At 35.9% G+C, this 20,820-nt stretch overlaps 1 protein-coding gene and 1 pseudogene across 1 annotated transcript; both read left to right on the top strand.

Moving 5' to 3' along the window:
* Positions 1 to 1,704: 1,704 nt before the first annotated feature.
* Positions 1,705 to 4,174, top strand: LOC147293036 (uncharacterized). The gene is made up of 6 exons (XM_086230991.1): positions 1,705 to 1,850; positions 1,947 to 2,117; positions 2,219 to 2,326; positions 2,439 to 2,508; positions 2,624 to 2,719; positions 3,745 to 4,174. The coding sequence occupies exons 1-6, from the start codon at positions 1,705 to 1,707 to the stop codon at positions 3,838 to 3,840; spliced, it is 687 nt and encodes a 228-aa protein (XP_086087117.1). The 3' UTR covers positions 3,841 to 4,174.
* An 11,567-nt stretch (positions 4,175 to 15,741) lies between these two features.
* LOC147293035 (secreted RxLR effector protein 161 pseudogene) lies at positions 15,742 to 17,717 on the top strand (annotated as a pseudogene).
* The last annotated feature ends 3,103 nt before the right edge of the window (positions 17,718 to 20,820 follow it).

Here is a 20,820-nt window from a genome sequence, read left to right as displayed (position 1 = left end):
ACTTAACTGACTGGTAGGTACTTTATTTGACAATATGGTGTTGTCTTAATTGTAAGAAAAACACGAGGTTCAACGTCAAAAAACCCTCAAGAGGAAGTATCATCATAAACTTTCACGGAAGGGCTACATTGGATTGGAGGAGACTTTGGTAAGATTCTTAACAATCCATCTGTTGGCAGCACTTGCCTTATTTATAAGCCCACAAGTTCTGATATATTTTTTTTTAATAAAGGCCTCATCTTTTAGTGGTTTTAATTATAAACTTATAAATTGTGCATTATTTTTATTATAACTTAGAGGAAAGAAAGTTTTGGGGAGGATGACCTCGACCGTTCAGTCCTATGGAAGAGGGCACGAGAAGACTCTAATGGGAAATTGGATGAGGAAGTTTCTGAAGTAGTGAATATCATTGTAAGGATTTACATTGTGCTTATACATGACTGTCATTGCTTATTCATTGATAATTATTTAAATTATGCATTATAATGTCAGGATGATTTGCTGGAAAAGAAGAAAAATGGAGAGTTGAAGGTTGAGGGTGCTAATGATGTGCTGACAATGGCTTTGAACACACCTAAGCATTCTGGTAGGGTCAGAGCAGTAGGTGGGAATGTCAACCCTCATGTGTACTTCAACATACCTAAAAAACCGAGGGATATAATTACAAAGAAAGAGCTGATTGCAATGTTTCTGAAGGACCGTGAGGGGCTTTTGGAGAGGCTTGAAATATTAGAGAAGAAACAACGTGGTGATTCACCTGTTACACCAAAGATGGTACCTGCAGGCCAAGGTTTGATGTCAGATAAAGCAAGCTGTGTTTATGAGGACAAGGCTAAGGGTGTGGATGTCGAGGTGAAAAAGAAAACTGCTGATGTTGAAGTAGTGGAGGTTGAAGAGGTCGATATTGCAGAAACTGTCAAGGTAGCTGCTCTCGATCCCTCTTTCCATTATGATAATCTTGTGAACACGTACTTGTAAAAACATACCTTAAAAAATGTTTGCCTACAGTCTTAAAACAATCTTTTATTGACTGTTCTATAAGTTTGGCTTGGTTTGTGTAGTGGGTGTTACATAAAGCTGAATGATGGGTCACTAAATGGTTGATGCTCAGCATGTATAGTTCCATTTGGGTCAGTGTGGGTTTGGATTTAAAGCATCAACTAAAAACTGAATACAAAGCCTTAAACCTATATGAGCTCATTAAAGGCAGACCTTTCTAGCCATTTTTTGTTTGTATACAAGTTATCCAAATCCTTATATAGTGTAGGGAAGGATTTTTGAAGTCTTGGAAGGGTTATTAGCTTCTATGCTAGAGTTCAGCTATCCTATTAGCAGTAAATCCATGAAAGTACGTCAAAAAATTAGCAACTAACTTTTTTGGCACACTGCAATTGCAAATAGGAGCACTTCATTTTATATTGTTGTCTCTTGTAATTTGTGCTTTGTGGATTAATCTAATTTATATGTGGGCATTGTTTGGGACATACATGGCAGTGCCTACAGTCTTTTATTGACTGTTCTATAAGTTTTTGGACCTTATAATGTATCTTTATTATTCTAACGAGTGTTGCTTGTTTTTTCTTAACACCCTAGAAACAAAAAAAACAGGATCCTGTCATAAGGAAAGAGTTATTCAAGACATCAGAAGCTGGCAAGCGAGTGCCTCCGAATTGCAAGGCCTTATATCATTTTGCGTGTGACGCGATGGCCACAAGTGGAAGAGCTATTGCAGCAGATTTAGAGGAAGAATTCTTTGGGCATGTCCGACGTCTATACATCTTGAAAGAGGACATTACTTCCATCATGGAGATGCAAGAATTATCGGCCACGTGCATCGTGCTTTACAAGCGGTAATTGTACTTGCTGATTCAATGAGTATTTTCTCTAATATTTAAGTTATGATCTAGTAGCTGGTAGGATATGAACTAATTGAAATAAATAATTAGGCACCTATATGAAAAGGTTTTGAACTCACACATGGAAGAAATGGTTGCATTTTTGGACCCCTCGCGCATCTCACTTGGAGTAGGCGACTCACAACAGCGATCACAATATTTAGCAGATCGCTTTCATATGGGCAAATCAGATCGTGTTTTTTTACTTCCATACAATTCTGGGTAAGTTTCTGAAATTACTTATCTATTGATTAATTTAAAGCAAATTGTTTTCATATGGGCAAATCAGATTGTACTTGCTGATTAATGTTAACCTTTTCAAGGGCACACTGGATTTTGACCATTATCAATGAAGATAAAGATGCAGTTTTTATCATGGACCCTCTTCCGAAGCAAACCCATGACAAAGAGTGGATGGCAATTGTCAACAAGTAAGACTTTACTTTTATTTGATTCATTGTAACCACTCTTTTTTTCCCCAGATTTATATACCATCTTTGTTTCAAGACATATAATTAAAATTTTCAATTTTTGTTGATTAAGTGCTATTAGACACTTTAATGGACTCACGGGTAGGACAAATAAGAAAACGCCCCAGTGGAGGCATCTATTCGTAAGTCCTCAACCTTTAATGTCATTAACCTTAATTTTATTTGTCTGACAAGTCCACGTATGCATATGGCTTGAATATTAACTATGTGCCATTTTTTTGGATATATCATGCATAGTGTCCAAAGCAACCTGGTGGTTTTGAGTGTGGTTACTATGTGATGCAGTACATGAAGGAAATTATTGAGGATACCAACCTTGATTATGCGACCAAGGTCAGATTTCCAATTAATAAAAAAAATATCTACCCAAGCTAGATTGTATTGCGTTTGTGTTGTTCATGCATTTGGATTAAATACTTAAAAGTATGGTTTGTAATATATACAATTGAATAATCTGATCTGCCTTTTATCCTTTAAGTGGTTCAATAAACAATGTAGAAACTGCATGCATGCATACCCAAATTTTTGACTAAGTTCAACTTGGAGAAACTGCATCTTTGATGTTTGAGAGAGAGGTATTTGAAATTAATGTGAAAGTTAGAGTGGAGAACCTCTGAGAACCTCTGCTGCTTTGTGTCATATTGTTACTATATATTATTAAGGGATTAATGCCATTTTGCTCCCCAGACTATGACACTTGTATCAGTTTGCTCCCCAGACTATTAATTTAGAAAAATAAGGACCTTGACTTTGTCAATTTAGCCAATTGAGGTTTTTTTGTCACTTTATCAAGCAAAATTTAGCAAGAAATAAAAGAGGAAAAATTATGCATGAGAAAAAAATGATAAGATCTAATTGGAAGGGACCATTTTGCCCTCAAAGATTTGGATAAAAAATGTGTAAAGTGACAAAAAAACCTCAATTGGCTAAATTGACAAAGTCAAGGTCCTTATTTTTCTAAATTAATAGTCTGGGGAGCAAACTGATACAAGTGTCATAGTCGGGGGAGCAAAATGGCATTAAACCCTATTATTAATTTGAAACAGGGTTGCAACTACAGAGAGAAGGAATATTTGGTGCTTTTCTTATAGTGTGGTCTCTTTTCAAGGATAAGCAATTTTCTTAAAAGCACACATATGCATGAAGCAAGGAAATGGGAGGGTTGTTAGGCAGCAACTCATTTTCTAGTGCTGCTATTGTCCATTCAACTACTCTGACTTGCTTTTATTCTTTATGCATATGCATGTTTAGTTGAAAATTGAGATTAATAAGGCATGCATGTATTCAGTATATAGAACTTATGAGATCAATGAATTTGTGATTAAATTAAAGAATATATGTTCCTTTGATGTTTTCAGTGGTCCAATATGAAGACCAAGCGAAGCGGATACACACAAGATCAAATAGATGAGTTGCGTGTGGAATGGGGAGATTTTCTGAACAATTATCTTTAGACCGACAAGTTAATTGGTAGGTGGTGTGCATTTTGCCTTTTTTGTGGATAGAAGAAAGCTGTCGTGCATGCTCATTTTTTGTAAAGCATGGAAGAAGATTGAAGATTTGGTGCTTTTAATTAGATCATACATGCTGCCATGACTATTTTGTAAAGGATGGCAGAATTGAAGATAGAACTAGCTAGCTAGCTAGACATAGTGCTGATTTGCAGATTAATTAGGCTAGGTGCTGTCATGTTATTTTGTACATGTGGGCAGCGTTTGGTACATTGTTTTGGTTTTGTAAAGGTCTTAACAAGCAGGGTTTAGGCAATATTGCCTTAGTTATTAGGCTGGTGGCATGGTATGTTTAGACCTCTACAAAACAAAAAATATATATATGGTTATCTTGTTGGATATTTGTATTGTTATTGGTGATTATGTACATGTAGGCAGCTTTGAATATTGTTATTGGTGATTATTGAAATATATGGAATGAGAATGCATGAAAGATTTTATGGCTGCACAAATTTATGTACAGGCTCAAATTTATGTATTCATATCATTTTTTAGGTGAAAAAAAACTGATATAGCAAGTTGTATTCCAATTTTCTTTTGTGAAATCGACATACTAAACGATATCAGTTTTGGACTAATAATTGATATTTTATAACGCTTTGATATCAGGTTCTTTCTCAGATCTGATATAAAAACAATATTTAGATATCAGAACCTATTCCATACCTGATATTGATATCAAGATTATATATATCAGATTCTACTATAGACCTGATATTGATACTATAGTTTTATATCATATTCTACCTCAAACCTGATATTGATATCGAGTTATATGTCAGTATTAGTATCCAATACGATATCTATTGACCAATCCTGTTGGTACTTGGATTTTATAGATATCAGAAATAATATCAAATTGGATATCCATTTTGTATTTAGGATATCAGGTTGAAAAAGAAAAATGATATAATAAACAATGTTTACATATCAGTTTAAAACTGATATCTAAAATTTGAACATTAGATATCACGACGCGCTATATCAGACGGCTACCCAAATAGATATCAGTCCACGACTGATATCTATCGACATTTTTGTTGTAGTGAAACTCACCTAAAAATTATAATAATAAATAGGTCCAATTTGTACAAATAAAGCCCACGTTATGTTCTATTTTGTATTTTTGGCTTGACTAGATGACTCCTGACTTGACTTGAGTAATTGAATCATGCAAATTGCTTGGATAAACAAGTTTGAGGCACCTTCCCTCCATCTTAATAACTAATATTGCATTAACAAGTTTGAGGCACCTAATTGCAACTTTTTTTTTTCTTTCTCATTTGGTACTCTAATTATTAGAATCGAATGTTGGTTGGCTAGTAACCTACTCTTCTACTTACTGAAAAAAAAAAAAAAAAAAAAAAAAAAAACAGACCCACACGTTCATACTAGACAAAACAGGAAAAGGGAACAACATATTTGCTATTACTAGAAAGTCACAAGTACTAGCGAAAACTAAAATTTTCCAAATTTTCCAATTTTTTCAAATCTTCAGTAATTGAATCTTAAGTAGTAGTAAGACTTGACTTTTAAGTAGTAGGAATTGAATTTTCCAACAGGGCTTCTTGTATCACAACCAGGCCATCCACACATGATCTTAATGGGCCGGATTCTATACAGGAATTCTTAATACTAATCTTATATCAAAAAGATTGTTTGAACGAGATAATAAAGTACAACATGCTTTTTTTATTTTTATTTTTTAAAAGAAGAGATTTTTTGAAAAATAAAAACTCAAAACCACCGGCCAACCCCTTGTCGGCCACTACCCTCGTCGCCGACCCCCTCCACTCCCTTTCTTTCTCTCTGTTTCTCTTCCTCTCTCTCTCTCTCTCTCTCTCTCTCTCTCTCTCTCTCTCTCTCTTCGCACCTTCCCTATAGGACAAAAAGGAAGGTCGGGGACCATGCCAGCCTCTAGATGGAGTGGTCAACCTTCGATCTGGAGACCGGCATCCATTTCATTTTGGCAAGGAGGGTGTGAAGAGAGAAGGATAGGGAAAGAGAAAGAGAAAGAGAAAGAAAGGGAGAGTTGGAGACGCTCCGCCGCGATGAGGACGGTGGAGTCCAACGATAAGAAGGGAGGCTACAGACGGGGGTGGGTCTCTGCAATTGGGGAATTTTTTTTTTGAGTAAATTTGTCTTTACACCCCTGAGGTTTCAGATTGTCAAGTTGCTCCCTCATGTTTCAATTTTGGCAATTTAAAACCCAAGGTTTAAAATCAAAGGCAATGTGGCCCCTTAATAAGTCTGACTGCAATTGCTGTTACGTTAAATGCTTATGTGGCACATGTGAGACCCACAATGTCTGCAATCATCATAAGGGCAATTTCGGAAACGTTCATCTTGCAAGAGCAAAGAAAAGGCAAAAGATCATGGGGTTGATCTTGTTGGCTTCCTAGGTTGTGATGGTAGTGCTGCTTTGTTGTATGGTTAATCACTACAACAAAATTGTTAATAGATATCACCAATTTTATATCAGATTTGAAGTTGACTGATATTATAAAAATTATAATATCAGATAATTTTTTAGCTGATTTCTAAACTCTATTAGAAATCACATGGTTTTTATCACCTGATATATAATATTTTCCTTTTTTTAAAAAATTTATAAAGAGATCAGTCTAAACTGTTAACTGATATCTTAACAAACCATTTATAATTTTTTTGTCCCAACACTCAAACACACCTGATATGTTTTTTTTTTTCCTACTTAAAATTTTTTCTCTCTCCTGACTCTCACATTTCTCTCTTCTCGATCTAGCTCTCTCCGCGATCTCTCTCTTCCCTCTCCCACCGATCATCTTCTCCGGCGAGAACTCTCTCGTCCGGCGGCCGATGGCGACAGGACCACTCCCAAAAGCTTCCTCTCTCCCTCCTCTCTCTCATCATCACAGCATATATGAGTCAAGTCAAAGACTCTTACTCTCAGCTCTCACTTAGTCACTCGCGAGTCGCGATCTCCCATTTCCAGAAACACCCAGCCAGTACCCAGTCGCGATCTCTCTCGATCTCACTCTCGAAGTCTCGATCCCGCCTCTCTCCCAGTCTCGAGACCACCCACACCCACACCCACGAGGCTCGATCTCACTCTCGATCTCATCTCTCACTCTCATCTCTCCCAAAATCAAAAGGTATGTCTCATCTCTGAAATTTGAAATTAGGGATTTAGGGTTAGGGTTTTGATTTGGGGATTCAATGACTCACGGGTTAGGGGTTTGATTTAGGGTCTTCAATTACTGATTTTAGCTTATTCATTTATCTATATTTTTGATTGGTGGCTTAGCTTACTGTCTCTGAAATTTTGGGAGTTAGGATTTTTTTTATTTTTGGGAATTGGGGTTTTGTGACTTTTTCAATGATGGGTTATGGTTTGGGTAGGGGTTTTGTTCTTAATTAATATCTTTTTACGAAATTGGATTATTCTACCTCTCTAAATCTTTATCTTATAGCAAACAGAATATAACCCATTTTTTAATCAAATTTTGTTAATTAATGGGATTTTGTGTTACCCATTTGATCCAGTCTTTTATTCATAAAATTTTCACCATGAAAGAGAGAAGGATGTGGGTCATCTGATTTTCCTGGTGAGTCTATCAGATTTCTGCTTTTTATACAATTGCTTATGATCAATGTTTTCAATCTAAGGAAAGCTAGAGGCAGGCAATGAATGTGCTCTATCTTTGCCTCCTCATAGCTGTGAGAGGATATTCCTTGTGGTTGGAGAATGATGTAGATGATATTATATCTTGCTTTTGGTTAGACAGATAGCAGAATACCATTTAATTTGCTTTTAAAAGAATGTGATAATACTTTTCATAACCATGCATTCTGGATGTTTTTTTTTTACTAGAATCCTACCTCTATATATATTTGCAAAGGTTTTGGGTTACTGATGATGCACGAGATTTACCTTGACTTACCTATTTCCTAGTTGTTTTAACTGTGTTCTATTAGTCTTCTAATTCTCAGTCTTCTTTAGAAACAAAGTTTATTTGATTATTGCAACAACTTAAGGAGCAGACTAACAAAGAATAATACTAAGTGACATGGTTTTTACATACAACTACATTTTCTCGCATAATTATTCTGCATCAATTTCTATAAGTCAGATTCTTTGTTTATGCAGTAAAAAAGAAAGAAAAAGCAAAAGTGGTAACCATCATCTGAATTCTTTCTTTCTTTCTTTTCCTTGGAATCTTCAGATGATTACTAGACATGTACAAGTGGTAACTCACTCGCTGGTGATGAATTTCGATCAAAAGCATGTACATGAATGTGTGTGAACACAATGAGATGTTGATATATGCCCCAATTATGAATGGAAAATATTTTCTTCTCTGTCTTGTTATTGATAAATGGGTACTTAATACTTATGTGGTGTGTATACATATGGTTTCCACCAAGGTCTTATATTTGTAGTGGATAGCACTGATGGAAACAGAGCTTTGCTCCCCGAATGCTCAGTCAAGTAAGTTTTCTTGCATATTAATGCAGACCTGGCTTAGTTATTCTCTAATTAATTGCTTGCCTTAGATATTGGCAGCCACTGGCTTTAGATGTACATGTAATTTTCTTACATTTTTTAGTTAATCAATTTGACATATTTGGTTATTTGATCCACTAAATATAGTATGCTTACACTTCAATGCATTTATTTGCAGTACTTTGCTGTCAGGCAAGGCTAGTTACAAAGATGTGAAAGACAACACTAATTGGCTTTCTAAAGCATACTATGGGAATTAGATGTTTATGGTTTACTGATGTGAGATAATTGTAACATGGTTTGTCTATCTACTTATAGAAATTTTTCAATAGGTGTAGTTCCTGCTAGCTCTTAACTTGATTTGATTGTTTACTCAGTAGGTGCTTTATATAATCTATTTCTTATTGCAAAGAACGAAACTAATAATTTGATTAAGTGCTGCAGTTTTTCTCAGATGTAAAAAGGATAATTTGGTTTCTGAATTTTTCCTTCTTTTAGGTTTTCATGGATCTTGCAAATCCTATTACACCTCCTTCTGTTCTTGTTAATTGGTTTGAGTTTATTTGGATGGGCAGTCAATTAAGAAAGCGGTTAATTTGATACAGGTAATATATATTACTTTGCCTTTTGGACAAACTCAGGGCTATTCAATTTGTCTGTAAATGAAGAATTTTTCTTATGGATGTTTGCAAATAGTTGAGGTTCCCCTAAAATAAATTGATTAACATATTAACATTATCAGCATTATGATTTCTTGAAGTTCACCAATCTGCATATACATCCTCCATTTACCTCACAAAGAAGTTTTCTAATTAATTAAACAAGTGAACCAAGTATTTGTTAGGGACTTCAGATGAGAACATATGCCATAGTAGATTAATTTGATATGTACGTCTAAATGTCTTGGTAGTAACTGTTCCCTTGCACTATTAACATCCTCAATATCAAATATTGTGATGGTGAATTACTTTAATATGGTTTAACAAATGTTGAATTTAAGATAGCTTACAAATGTAAGGACTTGAATGACATCAGTAAAACTTGAAGGTATATATGGATGCCATTGTTTGTCCTTGACCCAAGGTTGCCAGACTCTTTTTTGAGTTTGAAACACTTATGTATTAGAACACTAATGATGAACTGCCAAGAATTTAATGATGGAACTTAATGACAAAAGGCCTAGTGGTATTAGTCACTAATAGTCCAGTTTCTTGTTATATTAGCTGGTCTGACCATGTTCTTGGGCTACTGGTTACCAGGTTAGGAAGAAATTGACAATGATGATCCCTAGCTTTTTTGTTCTAGAAGATTGGTCCTTCACTTTTTTTGAAGGACTCAATAGACATCTAGACTCTATTTTTAAGGACAAGACACTTGCTGAGCTTGGTTGTGGATTGATTTGCTTGGCACAACTTAGCTGCTCTGTTTTACATTTTTTAAGTGTTTCTCATGTATATATTGTCTTCGTAGGTATGTATATCAGATATATTGTCTAAGTAGGGCTGTCTACACATACATGACCAAGTATATTGCAGAGTCTGTACGCCCAAGGTATGTTAAAGTTTTACAGCCTTTTTCTTCTAGCTTTTTGTATTTCTTTAATTTTGTTGGTTATATGGTTTTTTTAGTGTCAGTTGAGTAGACTGCCCTTAATTATGACACGAGTCCTTATGGTAAATTGCAGGAATATTGTATCAGCATTTCAATATTAATTTCCCAACCATTCTTACAAGTTCAACCATGTTATGCTTATCCCTCGTATATAGACCATTTAGTTATTCATGTCCAATTGTTTTTTTTTTTTTTGGGTTCAATATACTTGTGTCTTACCTGCTTTTGGTCAATTCATATGTTGGTTTATTTCATATGCTGTTTATTTTTTTTTTTCTATCTTGATTTTTGGGTTGTTTTCTGGATTTTATTTCTAGTTGGTTAAGGATTTCCAGACAAGGTGAGGATTTTATTTTAGTTTTGAGCTGCTTGCTTATATGGTTATGATTTTATTTGAGTTTGGATGCCAGTTCATCAATTTTGGAGGTTTTGAAATTGCATTGTTGTTTTCATTATTGAGTTCTTTGGTCTGGCTATTGCATTTTGTTATTTTGTTATGAACTGGTTCTTTTTTCTGATTTGGTGGTGATGCTTTGCTCAGTTACTAACACTTGGAAGACATCTCTTATTTTGATACTTGGGAAAATTGTCTTTGCTTTTGCCTTTAATTGGGCGCAGGTTGCCTTTGCAGTTTGCCTTTAATTGCCTTATATTCATCACTACCAACTTTTTTATTTTTTATGTACAACATTGGGAATAGATTCTTTCCTTGTGTGTATTGTTGTGATTTTGTTTTTAAATCTTGGACCATTTGTTCAGTATATTAGCCAATAATATTGAAGACCGTTGCATTATGCTTTTGCAGGTCTAGTGTTCATGAGAAGAGTTTATGTATCTTTAGTCTCAATCAACACAACTTTAAGATGTGAATGATTCTACTCCACTATGGAGATGAAGTTGTCATCTTTTGTATCTTCAAATTAGTACCATCAGTCATACCTTAGTAATTCTTTATGTATTTCCTTAACTATAGAACTACTTTTTGGATATTATATTGTAATCCCTTTTTGGGTACTTTGAATGTTATTGGTGCTTAAAATATGAAATATATGGGAATGAAAGATTTTATACTTGCACAAATTTCAGGCCATTTCAAATTACAGGCACAATTGTATATTTAATTCATTGATATCCTTTTTAGGTGAAAAAAAAAACTAATATATATCATACATTCTAAATCTTTTTTAAAAACTTGAAATAATAAACAATATCAGTTTTGGTCTAAAAACTGAAATGTTATGTCATTTTGATATCAGATTCTCTCTCAGACCTAATATATAAACAATATTTAGATATCAAAGTATGTTTCATATCTGATATTGATATCGAGATTACATATCAGATTTTATCATATACCTGATATTGATATCAAGATTTTAAATCATATTCTACCTCAAATCTGATATTGATATCATGGTTTTATATCATATTCTATCTCAAATATGATATGTATTGATCAGAACTATTGATATTCGGATTTTATAGATATCAAAAATAATATCAAAAATGATATATAAACAATGTTTACATATCAGTTTAAAATTGATATCTAAAATGTGAACATTAGATATCACGACACGCTATATCAGACGGCTACCCAAATAGATATCAGTCCACGACATTTTTGTTGTAGTGAATGGAGATACTAAATCCTCTATTAAGAAGTCAACAATTGAATTTATTTGAAGCAATTAACCATATGGGTCTTATATGTGCCACATAAGCATTTAACGTTTGACTGTTAAGCCAGACTTACTGAGGGGCCACATTATCTTTGATTTCAAACCTTGGGTTTCAAATTGCCAAAATTAAAACCCGAGGGAGCAACTTGACAATTCGAGCAAACCTCGTGGGTTCAAAGTGAAATTTGCTAGTGTGGGTTTTTGGGAAAAGCTAGGGTGTGTAATGAGAAAATATAAAATTTAAAAAGAAATAGGGGTGTGTAATGAGAAATGGGTGTATAATGAGAGGAGAAAGGGTGTGAAAATAGCAGCACTCATTGTTAATTGCAACTTTGTTTTCATTTTTTGAAGGGTATAATTGCAACTTTCACTTGGCACCTATCCTGAGTTGAATGCGCGATAAATACGTATATCTACTAATTAAACAAAAGAGTCGGTCCTTAAAGTTAGTCTATATGATGAAGTGGGTGGGGTTTGCGTGTGCCATATCAACTGATAACAAATATTTTTACGGCCAGAATAACGGAGGTACTCAATTGACACGATTTCGTAGTTGAGTTACTCTAATGCAACTTTTTGAATGTGAGGTACCAAGTTGAAAAATTGTGTATAGTTGAGGTATATTTTCGTAATTAACCCTAAATTAAATTGAAAATAAGTCCATTACTTTTGGCTAGAAATGATTTTCCTTCACAGCGAACATGTAGTGATGTATGTGTTAGTTTTTAGGATTTGTTATATTGGCTATTTTCCTTGTCAAAACAATTGTATTTATTTGTATTTAATCACTCACAAGCTCTAGGCTAGATTAAGGACAAGTTGAGCTGCATTGAAGAAGTCAAGAATGAACAAAGACACAAGGTATACTGCATTTCATTCATTTCATGAAATTAACAGTTTTTTGTCTATTTGACTAGTCATTCATTGATCATAAAGAACAATGTTTTTCACGTACAGTGGTTGATACTTAAGTCACAGTCACTACAGTGGGGCCATTTCGGGTTTTACCTTTACAGCCCATTTCATTGAAAACCCATGTTCTGTTTTTTACTAAACATGCATGTGCATTGCACATGGCTTGGTTCCCCTACTGTATCAATCAGATCTGATTGCTCCTTTGCCATTCACGCCACACACCTTCACACATCAGCACTATTCATCATCTTCCCCATTTCTGATTTTTGCAAAATAAAGCAAAATTCCTTTTTACAGCTCCTCATTCCTATCCTTAGTAATACTAGGATACCCCTCTAGGACAAAGAGAATATGCCCCTCATTCGTCTCTTGTGGACAGCCATTGATTGGCTTCCACGTGGCTCGGGCAAACATGAAAGTTGCGTGGGTGTGTACGGGTATAAGGTGCATTCTGTTCAGATCTTTTTGCTGTGGTGTATGAGCATTTTGGGTGTGTATTTTTCGGGTTTTCATGCCTGGGTATTTATGAGGTTAAGTGCTCATCTTTAATTTTTCAGAATATGGTCTTTTATTTCTTGAAAAATCAAAAAGATTTTCTGAACTTGTTTTGTTTCATCTAAAATTCTAAATGGGTTTGAGTGCTTAAATCTTTTCATACATTCTTCAAACACATTCATTTTAGATTTTAGTTGAAGGATTCAATATCAACCTTTTCATGCCTATAGCTTGAGAAGGTTGATCTTTGTTTTAGAATCTCACATTGGCATATCATGTTCATGCATTGATGAATCTACTGGGCTTGGTGCGAATTGGTGCCATGTGTTGATGAGCTTGGAGATGGAGCTGCCTTCTTCATGAATGACCGATTGCCTTGGTTATGGAAGTTGCACAAAGGGGTAAGAAAGCTGCCACTTAGTCTAGGACTTAGTGATTGAGCTTGTGTGCTGTGTGCTCCCTTTGTATTGAACTTCCTATTTAGTGGATTGCCTGGTCAGCTAGATAGACCCCAAGTTTTTACCCTTTGTGGTTTTTCTGGGTGAACATCTTGTGTGCATTTGTCTTTCTTGTTTGTGTTGTTATGCTTACTGACTCACTCAACTTTTAAACACAAATCTGTACTGTAGCTATATGCTTGAAATTGATATATGCCTTATATAACTGTCTAGCTAATCACACACCACTGTAGTTGTGGATAACACTGGAATGCCTATTGTGATGGGTCCTCTGAGTGTATAGGATGTCACTTGATCCTTGGTGTGTTTGATTTGTGTTGTTTACAGAAGTGATTTTTGGTTTTTAGAAGTCAATCTGGAGTTTCATATTTTCGTTACTGAACCGTCTGAGTTGTGTTTGTTTGACTAGTTCGTGAGTGATCACATAAACCAAAAATTGGGGTCCGATCACTGAAAGTGAAATTAATCAAGTTTATTAAGTGAACAGATCACCTAAATTAAACTTTCAATTGGTATCAGAGCGCTACTCTAAAAGCAAATAGAGAGATCCTAGGGTGTTGTTTGTTTTCTAGGTGTGTCTAGATGGAAAGAAATCGCGTTGCAGGATCTTGCAACTCTCCTCCATTCTTTGATGGCAGCAACTACGCTGCTTGGAGAGAAAAATTTAAAATTTTTCTTGATGCCTATGACGAGTTGGCATATGAGTATCTCACTGTTGAGTGGATTCCTCCCACACGAACTGTTGATGGGATTGAAACTCCTAAGCCTAGGTCCGAATGGTCTTTTGCCGAAGTCACGGCCTCTAGCTCCAACAAGAAGGCTAGAAATGCTATTGTCACTGCACTGTCTTCCTCACAATTTGCACACATACAACATTGTGTCACGGCTAGGCAAGCTTGGAACAAACTTAGGGTTGTTCATGAAGGGGACAAACAAGTTAGGTCACTTAAGCTTCAAATGGTACATTCCAAATTTGAAGAAATTAGGATGAAAGAGTCCGAGTCATTTTCCGAGTTCTATGAAAGGTTGGAAGCCCTCACAAATGAAGCCATGTCCCTAGGTAAACCTTATGAGGAGTCTACCATTGTCCAAAAGGTTCTTAGATCTCTACCTAAGAGATTTCAATCTAAGAAGCATGCAATACAAGAAGTCCAAAATTTGGATGAACTCAAAATTGGTAAATTGGTAGGAAAACTTAAAACCTTTGAGATGGAACTTGAAATGGATGAAAGGGACAACAAGAAGTCAAAGGATATTGCTTTGCAAAGTGTCAAAGAGATGAGTGAAAACTTGAGTGAAAAATCATCCATGTCCGATGATGAGGTTGCCCTTTTTGTCAAAAGATTTAGACGAATTCTTAGAAATAAAGGGAGAGAAGCTAGAACTAGTGGTAACAACTTTAAGGAGTTCAAATTCAAACCTCAAGGAGAGAATTCATTTGAGAGAAAACAAGAGAGGAAGTCTAACTTTAAAGAAGGAAGAACAACCAAGAGAGATGTGAAATGTTACACTTGTGGTGGAATAGGTCACATAGCAATTGAATGTGCAAATAATAGAAAGAATTATTCTTCAAGTAAGAATAAAGCCATGAAAATCACTTGGAGTGATAGTGAGAGTGATGACTCAAATGATTGTGAGTCTTCTTCCGATGTTGAGGGTGATGAAGTTGCATTTGTTGCATCAATCAAGGAGATTGAACAAGTTGATGGTGGGTCTGACTCAGAATCTGCTCCTGATGATGAGTCTTACACTGCACTTTGTGATAAGTATGACTTACTTTTCACCGAAACTCTTAGCATAAAGGAAGAAAATCAGAAACTAAAGAATGCTAAATTGAAATTGTGTGAGAAGATTGAGTCATTAGAGAGTGAATTAGAAAGTGTGGCTATCTTGAAACAAAATTTTGAGAGTCAAGTCAAAGTGCTCAAGGAGAGCAACATCTACTTTAAATCTTTGAATGAGAAACTTCAAAAAGAAGTACATGAAGCTTGAAATGAGTCTAGTTGAAATTTCTTCAACATCTACTTTAAGTCTTTGGTCTAGTGAATTTGAAATGAGTCTAGTTGGTGAAATGAATTTCTTTTTAGGGCTGCAAGTTAAGCAAGTAGATAGTGGGATATTTATTTCCCAATCTAAGTATGCTAGAAACTTGGTCAAAAAGTTTGGGCTTGAGTCTTCCAAAGTGGCTACTACTCCAATGAGTAAAAGCTCCAAACTTCATAGGGATCCAAGTGGTAAGCAAGTGGACCAAACCTTGTATAGAAGCATGATAGGAAGTCTCCTCTACCTCACAGCTAGTAGACCGGACATATCGTTTGCGGTAGGAGTGTGTGCTAGGTTCCAAAGTGATCCCAAAGAATCTCATTTGTTTGCAACAAAGAGGATCATCAAATATGTAAGTGGGACTCTTGACTATGGGTTGTGGTATACCCATGATACCAACACTAAATTGGTTGGATTTAGTGACTCTGATTGGGCTGGGTGTAGTGATGATTTGAAGAGCACCTCGGGTGGTGCTTTCTATGTTGGGAATAACCTAGTGTCTTGGCATAGCAAGAAGCAGAATTCTGTCTCTTTGTCGACTGCTGAAGCTGAATACATAGCAGCAGGGAGTTGTTGTACACAACTCATTTGGATGAGACAAATGTTAGCCGATTATGGAATTGATGAGAAAACTTTTCTCATCTATTGTGATAACATGAGTGCTATAGATATCTCCAAGAACCCGGTGCAACATACTAGAACCAAGCATATTGACATAAGACATCATTTCATTCGAGATCTTGTGGAGAGTGGAACTCTTACTTTGACTTTTGTTCCTTCCGAACAACAACTTGCAGACATCTTTACAAAAGCTCTAGAGAATCCAAAGCACATTAGTCTTCGGAAGTCAATTGGCATTTGTACACATGCATAATTCCTTGTAGTTAAATGTGCTTCATTGTTTAAGTTTCTTTTATTTGGTTAAGTAGTTTTTCTTTTAAAGAAAATAACCACTTTGAAAGGTCTTAACATTATTTGTCACACTCTCTTTGATATTCAAAAAGCTTCTTGCATCACATGAGTCATGTCAATAAGCATAATCCCTCCTTCTTGTCAAATGTTAGCCTTGAGACCTTCTTATTTAACACTTTGTCATAATCAATCAAACTTATTAAATGCTTTTCAAAGACAATTTGTTTGAGGATGCAATTTAGCCCTTCAATATAATTCCTCATTTGTGACCCATCTTCAGCTAAACTTTTCTCATTTGAACAAATGTGCACCATACAAAATAACAAAAAAAAGGAGGAAGTGTGACCAAAGAAGTCACGGCCCTAGGGAGACATAAGGTGTTTTTATGGTGTTCTAGGGTAAAGAATCGCAAAATTGGACCAAATCATTGCACTTAACTTGGGATGTGCCTAAACAAAACAAATGAAAATAATTTTCTCATAGCCATTGTCATGAGTTGAAAAACTTTGCTTTCAAGATTTGTTCCCAAATTAGAAATTCTCTTGAGTGGTTAAATTCTAATCTCTTGTTGTGGATGAAAATTATTTAACCTCTTTGGTTGTCTTTGACATTGTTTTTCTATCTTGAACAAGTCTTGAATGCTAGCATTGACCTCCCTATATCCCAAATATGCTTATTTTCTTGCACAAAATTTGCAATCTTCATTTTCCATATCTAGTAGAGTGTTGACATTGGTGGTTAATTCTTTTCAAGTGTGTTTGTTGTTTTGTCAAATTTGTTTTGTCAAAAATAAAATCCCTGAAGCACATCTAACTCATAGATTTCTTTTGTGTGTCATTGCTTCCAATTCTCTAAGGATTCCTCTATTTTTTTTATGTTCCAGTACGCAGTTTGTTCATTTTGACTAGTCTAACAATCGTCAAATATAGTCAATTTCACAGAACCATTCTGCACTTTGGATCACTGTTCATTAAGGGCTTTTCGGACATTTATCTCATCTCTAGCAGCTCTTATAATCCACGCGCCCCTCTTTTTCCCTTCAAATCCCTAAAATTTTAGAATCTTCATCTTCTCTTCTCTTCCCTTGCCGCATCCTTCTCTCTATCTCCTTCTCGCGATTCAGCCTTCCCCCTCTCGCTCGCGACTCGGTCGGCACCTTCCCTCTCGCGACTCAGTCTGTGTCGCGACTCGGCCTCCATTTTACTTCTCGCGCCTTGATTTGCCATATCGGGCTTCTCACCATGTCGGGCTCCACCATCATCCCCTCTCGCAGCCGTCAACGACAATCCACGACGGAGGACTGCGAGGAAGAAGATTTCATAAATGGGCAGAATCGGTTTACAACTCGATGGGCAAAGAGATTCTTTCGCATTGTGCATTCCCGATCTGTGGTCACTGAGCGCCACTACAGGTTAGAGGACTTCAATCTCCATCTCTTTCATCAAGTCTTCTCCTTCCTCAGTGACTATCAAGTCTCTACCTTGAATGACCTCCCTCACACAGTCCCTTCCTACAACCTCACCATAGTTCAGGAATTTTATGCCAATTTTCCAAGTCGCATTGCCCGAACAGGTTTTAATGTCTATGTGCGCAACCCTGATGTTTATTTTCGGCCTAGTGTGATTTGTCAGGTTCTTGGGTTAAAACAATCTACCCACACTGATTACCTGCAATATTTAGAACGGTCTCGGTCATATACTGCTGCTCACTTCCAGGCCGTGGCCTATGTTAATCCTGCTACCCCTTTAAAGGACGGTGTGTTACTAGAGAAGTCCGAATTCAAACCTTTTCACAGGTTTTTGTGGGATTTTGTGCGTCACAATATTATTCCTACCTCCCACAATTCGCACCCTTCTGAGGAGCAAATTCAAGTGATGATGTCTTTTCTGAATAAGGATCATGTTCCCTTAGGCTTTCTTATTTATGAACACATTCAGACCAAGGCAATCGGTAGTCGTCGTGACCACAAGGGTGCCCTCATTTTTCCTCTCCTTATTCACCTCCTTTGTGCCCGCAGTGGTGTCTCTTCTGTGGCTGACCTGGATACATTTGCTGAGCCTATGGCTGACTACACGAAAACAGTCATGAAGGTTAGTGAAACTTTTGCTCGCAAAAAGCGAGGGGATCAGGCTCCTTCTCTTGAACAAGCGAACGCTGCCCTTCTTACCAAGGTCAAAGGTCAATCGGCTATTATTGCGGATCACACAGCTCATTTTGCTGCCTTTGCCATCGTTCCTTATTCTGATGGGCTCCATACTGAGGATGGTGATCCACATGCTGACATTCCTGATCATTCCGATGACGCTCCAGAGATGGACCCCACCGATTCTCCAGTGCCAGCGAGCTCAGTAGCTTTTCAGCCTGTAGATGACTTTGAACTTGCCATGCAAGCCCGTTACAGAGATGCTGCTGCTGCTGCTGCTGGTTCTTAGTCTTAGGGAGAGTTAGAATTTAGGGGGAGTTAGAATTTAGGGGGAGTCAGACTTTTATGGATTTTACTCTTTCAGCATGTATTTTTCTCTTCATATCTCTCCAACTTTCTGTGCTTTTGAACTGAACTTTCCTTTTCTGTATGTCCTTTTGTCTTTCCATGACAAAAAGGGGGAGAATGTATTTGTTTAATCTACATTGCTTGCTGTGTTTAAATTGCATTGGTTGCTGTACTATCATATTTTGTGTTGTGCAAGTACTTCTTCTTGCAGGTACATTATAACACAGTGTTGGGATGAGTGTTGAGAGTCTTGTGAGGTGAATGGGTTGTTGTTTTGTCAAGGAAAGCCAAAGAGGGAGATTGTTAGTTTCTAGGATTTGTTATATTGGCTATTTTCCTTGTCAAAACAATTGTATTTATTTGTATTTAATCACTCACAAGCTCTAGGCTAGATTAAGGACAAGTTGAGCTGCATTGAGAGTCAAGTCAAAGTGCTCAAGGAGAGCAACATCTACCGCAAAAATTTTAAGATGAAATTTGAAGAATTTTACATATATAGGAAAAAGATGTAGAATTCAGAACAGAAATTTTTTGGAAATATATTGGCTGGCCATATCAGTCCGAGTAAGACAGTAATTATAAGTAAAACCATTCACAAAGACTTGGTAATTGTAAAAAAAAAAAAAAATTAAAGGCTTAATTATAAAGCAATTGATAAAGACTTGTCTGAGGGGACTGGATTGTTTGAGCTTCAATTGGACCAGCCTCAGTGACATTTCTATTCAGCTTCTTCTAAGAGACTAAGACTACATTTTAAATTGATTCAGGTCAAGCACTTGAAATCTACCCTGCATATCAAAGACTAGTCTTGAGTTTTAACTGCACCAGTTTAGCTTTTTCCAGGAAAAGATGTAGAATCCAGATCAAACAGATTCATTTGGGGAATATGTACACATTGGTCCGAGAAAGACGGTAAGTAAAACCATTTACAAAGACTTGTAAAGAAAAAGACAAAAAGGAATTAAAAAAAAAAAAAAGACCGAGGGTCCACTGCTCAAAGAAGGCCCTCCCTCATATTGAACATAATTAAAATAAGGGTTAAATATAAAAATGGTTCATAAATTTTACACTGATTTTCAATTTGATAGATTAATTATAAAAAATGTCAATTTGATTCATAAATTTTCTAAGTTGTACCAAAGCAGTATAAACGTTAATTTTCATCTGAAAATTAACGGAATTAGTCAAATAAAAATGTGATGAACGGACTGAAATGCCCCTAAAAATGTGAGCACTTGCTATGTACATGACCATTTTCAGTTAAATTTTTCGATAGAAGTTAACGTTTGTACTGCTTTGATACAATTTGAAAAGTTCGTAAACCAAATTAACATTTTTTATAGTTAGTAAACGAAATTTAGTGTAAAGTTTATAGACTATTTTTGTATTTAATAAAAAAAATAAAAACAGAAGAGAGAGAAGTATGGGCTGGGCTGAGCCGAGCTGACTAGTGAGATGTGGCCCACCTTTCGAATCTCACTCACACCCTCTCTAATATAAATCTCAACTGTTATTTCAAAGGGGTGGAATTTCATGAGTACGCCATGCTACCATGCTACATGAGAATTGAGGAGTTGTTATTTATACCACAGTGTCAAGAACTTGTCAATAAGCAGGTGAAGCTTAAGGTTCAAGCTTTTGATAAAGTGCACTTCCATTTAATCTAGTCAAGATTGTGTGATTATATTAGTGATACAGAAGATAAACATGCTAGCTTATGCAAACTTAAGTTTCTTTTGCAATTTTTGAGTTGTCCCGAGGAGATTAGTAGGAATTAAACACTAGCTTGAATTGGTATGAAGACCTTGTTGCAATTTAAGCGGATCCATC

Source organism: Dryas octopetala, chromosome 2 (genome assembly GCF_963921425.1).
Source record: "Dryas octopetala chromosome 2, drDryOcto1.1, whole genome shotgun sequence".
Taxonomy (NCBI): Eukaryota; Viridiplantae; Streptophyta; class Magnoliopsida; order Rosales; family Rosaceae; genus Dryas; species Dryas octopetala.
The sequence above is the reverse complement of the archived record's forward strand: the minus strand, read 5'-3'. Positions and strand labels throughout refer to the sequence as shown.

Bases quoted from the DNA above. Each gene is read 5' to 3' on its own strand.
- LOC147293036 (XM_086230991.1), top strand. From the start codon at position 1,705: ATGGCCACAAGTGGAAGAGCTATTGCAGCAGATTTAGAGGAAGAATTC. The intron at 1,851-1,946 runs GTAATTGTACTT...ATAAATAATTAG, and splicing joins TGCATCGTGCTTTACAAGCG to GCACCTATATGAAAAGGTTT. The intron at 2,118-2,218 runs GTAAGTTTCTGA...AACCTTTTCAAG, and splicing joins TTACTTCCATACAATTCTGG to GGCACACTGGATTTTGACCA.